At 35.4% G+C, this 8,127-nt stretch overlaps 1 protein-coding gene across 8 annotated transcripts in view; it reads left to right on the top strand.

Moving 5' to 3' along the window:
• The first annotated feature begins 536 nt into the window (after positions 1 to 536).
• TRIM55 (tripartite motif containing 55) overlaps positions 537 to 8,127 on the top strand; it is a 40,767-nt gene continuing 33,176 nt past the window's right edge. For 6 of the 8 annotated variants that reach the window (XM_039335446.1, XM_039335408.1, XM_039335450.1 and 3 more), the window contains exons 1-4: positions 690 to 857; positions 1,412 to 1,584; positions 5,089 to 5,254; positions 7,588 to 7,683. In XM_039335446.1, the coding sequence (XP_039191380.1) occupies positions 690 to 857; positions 1,412 to 1,584; positions 5,089 to 5,254; positions 7,588 to 7,683 (603 nt within the window). Of the gene's footprint in view, positions 858 to 1,406; positions 1,585 to 5,088; positions 5,255 to 7,587; positions 7,684 to 8,127 lie in introns of all 8 variants that reach the window. The other 2 variants (XM_039335394.1, XM_039335427.1) reach the window with 2 other exon arrangements.

The following is an 8,127-nucleotide window of genomic DNA, read 5'->3' as shown; positions in this document are numbered from 1 at the left end:
ATATTGACTACATGGATACAACCACGCAGAAAAGAAAAGACATAAATGCAACTCTGAAGTATTCAATAAAATCAACTGAGGGAAAGGCTTGAAAGAAGAAATCAGTCTTCAGAGTGCATGTATTTTTGGGGATCTTGCAATGATTATCACCAGGCTGAGGAGGATGCTTAGGAGGAAAAAGGAATAACCGTAGTTTTATTATGCACAAAATGTAATACTGTATACATTTATCTTGCAGCATCTTGTGCTTTCCATATTGGAATGACAGTTTTAAAAAATGATAAGAACAGCTTCCATTCATTAGTGACTTTAACACACCAGTTTTTCCAAAGACAGAGTTGTACATCTGTGCAGACGTTACTGGCAACTGTCAAAATCTTCCTTTTTTCCCCCCCTTTCCCCACCCACTTTCATACCAAACCCAAGAATGTGGCCCTCTCACTCTTGTAGGCTGTCACCTGTCTAAATCTGTCCTTGTGTCAGAGGCATATATGGAGAAAGTGAGTCTGGCAGCCAATTGCATTCTGCTTCTAAAATAAACTCCGCTCCTTTTGCTCTCCATTAAAACAATGTCCTCCAGGGAAAGATTTTCAAAGGACATTTGATCTTGCCAGCTTGGGAATTCTTTTGAGCGACCTAACCCGGAAGCACCCTGATTCTGAGTCTATGATCCTTGCAATAGCCAGGAGATGAGCGCCACTCTGAATTATAAGTCTTTTTCTAAAGAGCAGCAAACTATGGATAACTTGGAGAAGCAGCTTATTTGTCCCATCTGTTTAGAAATGTTTACTAAGCCAGTGGTTATCCTTCCATGTCAGCATAATCTCTGTAGAAAATGTGCCAGCGATATCTTCCAGGTATGTTGATTTAAACATTTAAGCCTCCAGTTAGCGTTATATCTAGCTTAATGATCTCATACTACAGAATCAGGAGAATATTTCTGTGTTGATTTAATTACCAGAATTTTATTTAAATAAGGAGAAAATTAATTAGAGGAAAAGTTGTTTGTTATTTATCTTATGTGTGATTTTGGATCCCTTGCATTTGGAAATGTCCCTTTTATTTATATGAACTGAAGTGTTATTTCAAGTATTTAGAGCTATTAACACATAAACTCATTCCTGTTGTTCCTCAACACCTCTAAAAATGGCAAATTTCTCTCTAGCTTAATTTGTCATATTCTTAGCTTCCAAGCATCGAACAAAATGATACTGAAACTTATTTATCTTTTTTCTACTTTTTTGAGATTTGACTTCATGTGAAGTCCACTAATACCATAACAATGACTACATTAACACATTAGATCATATCTTAAGTAGATGGTATGATAAGTATCTTGTGATGTGCAGAATAATTGAGAAATAATATACGATTGGCTTTACAACTTTGTTTTATTGCTTGGCAAGAACAGGCCTCCAATCCATATCTTCCAACCAGAGGAGGCACCACTGTGGCTTCAGGAGGTCGATTTCGCTGCCCCTCCTGTAGACATGAAGTAGTTCTTGACAGGCATGGAGTGTATGGCCTTCAAAGAAACCTGCTGGTGGAAAATATAATTGATATATACAAACAGGAATCTTCCAGGTAATTAACAATTTCACTTTGAAAGTTCATTTATCCATCCCATTTAATTTAATGGTATTTGCCTTTGAAATGCAGGGAATTAGACTTCTCAAGAGTCAAACAGAGAATTTGGGAAAATTCAGGCCTGGAATTTTAATGCTAAGCAGTTATGAAGGAAAAATTGTAATAATTATCAACAGCAGTCTTCATCAGATCTTTCTAACTGCCCAAGAAGTAATTCTGGACAGTAAATTTTGTTTACTATAGTTATGTGTCCTATAGGCCTATCTTGCCCAGCACTACTTTTTAGAGGATTATTTTAAAAAGCTAAAGATTAATAGCAGCAAAAAGTGGCCTAATACCTGCTTCTGTGCTCCTCTTTTTTCCACTGCTTGGCATCTACCTGACCCACAAATTGTTTATGTTATCTTATCTCTTTTGTTGATTAAGAAGCTTAAAACACATATAGTACAATACTCACGCCCAGTGCTTTTTTTCTAAAAAAAAAAAAAAAAAAAAGGTGCCGGAACTCACACACATCATACAACCCGCCTTGCCTACAAGGTTCCATCCCAAAAAGGTGCCAGAACTCCGTTCTGGGCGTTCTTTGAGAAAAAAAGCCCTGTTCACACCAAATTCTCACAAATAGAAGAAAATGCCATAAATATATCTGTGGAATTTAGCAACTTTAGGAAGGGGCTCCTCAAACCTGTCCATATAACTACTGTATATTTTTCCATATAAAAACATTTCTTTGTTCTCTACAAATGGAATGCTTTCATATGGAGAAGCATTAAATGATAGGAGCAGACATGAAAGAGCCCCTAAAGAAGTTTCCAAAGGTAAATACCTTATTCCAGCAGTTTGCTATATACAGTAGACTTTTATGTCAAAACTATTAGACAGCAATAACATTTTGACAACTGTAATATTAATGCTTGGAATTATGCTATACTAGTGCATGGGAATTTTAAAAGACAGTGTGCAGACATTCAGCATTGAAAGAACAGAGGGGAGAATAAAGGAGGATGGAACTAGGGGAAAGGTCAGTAGAAAATAGGATTTAAGGATGTCATCTCCTTATTCAACAGTTACAGAAAGATCATTACTTTTTGATATTGGACTTATATATGAGTCTTCACTTCATTCTGCTGTATTACAGGCCTGAGTCTCAGTCTGTGCACAACTTAAGGTCACTTTACTTCAGACATTTTAAGCAGGGTAGTTCGACATCTATTCCTTGAGTAAGATCAAGAAAAAATTTCTTGTGCTCGGATATGATTTCAAAAATTGCTCATTATACTGTATGTATGGTGTGTATCAAATAGGACCATGCTACCCAAGACAATTATAAAGGATGCAATAGTAAATTGGTCATGCTAAGTGATTTCTTTCTTTGAAGTTTAAATTAAATATATAATAATTTATAAATATATAGTGATGTGATGGTTGTATATTACTGTTATAATTAATTCAATGCAATATAATGGATATTACACAAGAAAGACTTATTCTGAGTGAATTCTATCATGAAAACAAGGTCTATTGATTCTTCCGCAAAAATAAGTATCTTTGTGCTTTTAATAACTACATTATAAAAATGATTTAGTCACACTATTGCAAATGATGAAAGTCCATAAAACTAAACAGTTTGTTTAATTTCAGAAAGTGTATTGTGGGTCTTGATTTTAAAAACGTGCACTACCAGGACAGCTTGTGTAATATGAATGTCTAATACATTCTGTATGTTAAGATGTGGTGGAATGTAGTCTGGATTCCCAGCTGAGAGGGATTAAGAGATAGAAAGTTAAGACAACTCCACCCTAGCAATTCTCAGAGTATATCTTTAATGATGTGAGTAGTTGCTTTGGTTTCTGTCTGTAGGTGAGGAACAATAAAGAAAACTGCTTAGACCTGGACATTTTACTGCCCATGGATCACACCTGTTAATTGATAATGGCTCAGGGAGACAGATTCTGACCAGATATTAATGTATTCTTTGCATTCTACTATTAATTTGACAGTAAGAAAGATTGTGATGTCTGATTGGTTTATGGCATCCCATATCTTTGACTGAATTTGACTTCTTCCCCACTTGAAACTGAGATAACTGCTTTGTGACTGATGGGGAATGGGGTGGAACTCCTGCTGGCACTGAAGCGGCCTTAGACTTCCCTTAGATAGAAGATGCTTTAAGCTACTGCCTACAACTGTATTAAAAAAAATAATGGTTTTATATTGGTGCTTTAGCAAGGGAGGCAAATTATTGGGAAGTCTTTTAACTTATTGGGAAGTCTTTTAACTTTTCATAGAGGTCTTTCCAAATATTCATGTCCTTTCCATATTTCACTCCATTAGAAGATAGCTTGTTTTAAATACAATATTGGTGATATTTTTCAACCAGCCAGTCCTTTACATCTTTAATGAGAATCAATACATTGAGATCATTGTTTTCTGACTATTATTTAATTATATATATTATACTTAAACACATATACATACACACAGAGACATATAATGTGTGTGTGTGTGTGTGTGTTTGTTTTCTGAGGTTTTTGCGGGTGTTTGTATTTGGTTATTCGGGTTTTCTCCCGCATCAAATTGGAAGTGTCTTGGCGACGTTTCGACGAAGTCTCATTTGTCATCTTCAGGCTGGTGTTTTTGGCTTCCTGCTTCTAGGAGCACGAAGCCGTGCTCCTAGAAGCACGAAACCGAAAACACCAGCCTGAAGATGACGAATGAGACTTCGTCGAAACGTCGCCAAGTCACTTCCAATTTGACACGGGAGAAAACCCGAATAACCAAAGACCTACATGTGTGTGTGTGTGTGTGTGTGTGTGTGTGTGTGTGTGCGTGCGCACACACACACACATTTAAATATATATACAATAATAAACAGGTAGAGCTTCATTGCATTGTCATGGCTGCCATCTTCACTTTTTGAACAGTAGCATGCAGACACCTCTGATGATTTCATATCCCCATATATTTTTTTTCATTCTCAGGGCCTTTTTTTCTTTATATTGTTCTATTTGGGAGAGACCAATTGTTCAATAGTAGGAAGCACACACTTGCAAGCAGGTTGTCGCAGATTCAGTTCCTAACATCTTCATTAAAAAGCTGCATAAAACTATTTAGTGTGGTGATTAAGGTGCTGGCCGAGAAACCAGGAGACTGTGAGTTCTAGTCCTTTCTTAGACATGAAAGCTGGCTGGATGATGTTGAGCCTGTCACTCTCTTTCTCAGCTCAACCATCTCACAGGGTTGTTGTGGAGAAAATAGGAGGAAGAAGTTATTCTTCTTGAGTTATTCTTAGTGTAATAAAAGCAGAATAAAAACCTAGTAAATAAATAAAATAATAGGAATTTGTTTGCTCTCCCTGTGTTCCCAGAGACCTGCTATCAGTTTCATAGTTACCTTCCAAACAGAAAAATATTCTGATCTGCCTCTTTTGGTTTGATCTTTAGTTTTTAAATCATTCTGATTTAGATTTGCTTTTTGCTCCTAAATTAATTCCGTTCACAGGCCTGAAAGAAAAACTGAGCAGCCAATGTGTGAAGAACATGAAGATGAGAAAATTAATATTTATTGCCTGAATTGTGAAGTGCCCACCTGTTCAATGTGCAAAGTTTTTGGTGCTCATAAAGACTGTCAGGTTGCTCCCCTCTCGAATGTTTTCCAAAGACAGAAGGTAAAAAAAAAAATCTTTCTTTTTTAATGGCTTCTCATTTGGAGAATTAATAACTCTCTGCTTATAAAATTAAGTTATAAGAATGCATAAAGTACATCATTATCTTCCACTGAAGTTATCTTGTTTAGATCTTAGGTCTTTAAAGGATTTTGTTTTTAATCTACTCAATCTGTTGCTCCAGCTGACAGGCACACAATTGCAATCAATGTGCAATATTTGAATCTATGCTGCTATTCCAAATATGGTGCCTTGAAGAGGTAACAGACTGAAATTCTCAACATCACCAATATTCGCGATAGGGAAAAAGTGAAGTTTTGTTTGAGGAGTTTCCAATTCAAATTTTTGCCAGAGTAACCACTGCATGTTATTGGTGTGCAGATATCACATGCCATATAATCAATGCAAGTGGTTTCTGGAGAAATGTTTTAATTTCATGGCCTCCAAATTGGTCTGGTATCATATAGAAGCATTTCTTTATGTTTTTCACATAGTTGCCATCGTATATTGAGTATCTTTATAATAAATTTCTAATTTCTTCCATCTTTGTTCCCTGTGAAACTAAACTCCTTACATCAATTTCAATTTCATATTCAATGCAACTCACCATAGGCATCAATTCTTAATCCTAACAGCACCAAAATAATGAAACATGCATCATAACATCAAGAAGGAGGACTTTACACACCCTTTTTGTGTTTGTATTGCAACATCACATCCAATACAAATATACATAATGGATAATGACACAATGTCATGACATATATTTTACCACTTTCCCCAACTACACATCCCTTCCAGAGGAATGCCTATAAAGCCCACAGCAAAATATCTTCTGGAGGGTTTCTTCAGATGGCCAAAATTTACAATACGGTGGGCACAGCTTTGCAGTCAAAGCCCTACTCCATTTGTATATGCAGCAGCATTGAATTTGTATACAAAAAGGGTGGGGCTTCTACCACAACATCCATCAGTTTGCAGATTTTAATCATATCCCAAAGATGCACACAACTCCTCCATCAGTGAGTTCCCCTGATATTTCAGACTAACATAGTCTGGCATGGTAGAACTGCCTTTTATCTTTTCACAGTATTCCTAAATGTGACATGAAAACAATATAAATAGTAGATTGCAGACATTATAAAATTTTCACTGATAGCTTCAAGTGCTGGCAATATACATGTAGTGTCTCAGTCTTCATCAGGTTGAAGTCTGGGTACCACAGGGCAAGCTGAAACACTTGTTCCACCCACTCCCGACCAGTTGCTGTTGACCACAGTCCTTCTAATTATATTTTATTGTTGTTGTTTTTCTTCTACTCTGAAATGTACTAGTCTGAATCTAGCATTCTTTAAAAAGTTATATCCAAATATCTTCAGTCTTTGATTTCAGATTCTGGTTTCTATTCTGACAATGCCTCTGTCTGCAAACCAATATATTTCTGTCTGTCTGTCCGTCATTGTTTTTTAGTTATTAAGATTTTTTTTTATTTTGCCAATAATTTCTTGGCCATGGAATAAAAAAGTTCAGAGATGCTCCCAGAATCCTTTGCTGCCATCTGTTAAAGGTCTATTTATTTTTAACACAGCATTCATTAAACAGCTGTTTATATGGAATATCCTCATGAGAAATGCAACACAATTTCTTGAAAGCCTTGCTGAGGCTGCCATGATACAGAGCCAGTTTTAAACAGAGCTTTTGGAAGCAGCCCATTATTATATTTGTCAATATTAAAGCTAAGTACATGTTTATCAGGTTGAAAAATATATATTTTTTTCAACCTGATAAACATGTTCTCTTATTCTGAAATAACACATATGAAATTGTGCTTTGAAAAGGTTTCTAAATAGAAAGTGTTATACTTATGTACATCGATCACTATATTTCCTCCTACAGATAACAAGAAATCGCTCTGTATTGTGATTATAAGAAGCTATTTTTATTGTATGCTTATAGTAAAATTTACTGGTGTATGTTTGTTTCAAAAATTACAGGAAAAAATATGAAAAGATCAGAGGACAGAATAATTAACATGAAACTGTCTAAAATATTTTTAGTGGGAGAATTAAATCATGCCAATCAGACTTCAATATCAAAAGAAAACACCTCAGTTAAATACATTTGTTATAATAACTTCCTCTTTTGGCAAAAGTATTATATTCAGCAATTTTATTTATGAGAAATTTTGAGAACTATTTGTATCTCCTTAGTAACTAAATAAAATAGACACTTTTTCAGTATCCTTTTAGGAAGGTTTTAATGATTATAAAGTTAAAAAAATAGATTACTACAATGCTTTATATTTTCCCAAAGTATATGTTTATTTTATATCACAGTCTGAACTTAGTGATGGGATCGCTGTGCTCGTGGGAAGTAATGACAGAGTACAAGGAATTGTAACTCAGCTGGAGGAAACCTGCAGAACAGTTGAAGTAAGCAAACACTATTTTGATACCATTGAGTCAAATTATTATTATTATCTCTTCACAACAATTTGAAGTCATAGCTGCCAGTTCTTTTAACTGGTGTTGGCCTTCATATGCATCAAGATCTTCCCAAGAACCTAGGACATTGTAATATATTATATTTGTTTACAGGTAAATAAATATAGGTGTGTGACTGTGCAGCTTAAAAGTGCTATTTTGGTTTTTTGTTCCAATGTTGTCTCCATATAGTATGTGGATGAGGAATTCCACAGTTTTAGCTTACACAAGTCTTTCTTTCTGAAAAAGAGTTCTTGTTGCTCACAACTCTTTGCAACTTCCACAAATGTTGTCTAGAGCTGCCAGCCTTCTGGAACCAATAGGCATTTTTAGAATTTTTAGTCTATGGGGTAGGTGTTTGCTGCACTACTAGTAAACCAGTGAGGAAATTAA

Source organism: Crotalus tigris, unplaced genomic scaffold (genome assembly GCF_016545835.1).
Source record: "Crotalus tigris isolate CLP2741 ecotype Arizona unplaced genomic scaffold, ASM1654583v1 scf7180000017546.9332058, whole genome shotgun sequence".
NCBI lineage: Eukaryota > Metazoa > Chordata > Lepidosauria > Squamata > Viperidae > Crotalus > Crotalus tigris.
Note: the sequence above shows the minus strand (reverse complement) of the source record. Positions and strands in the feature narration are given on the sequence as shown.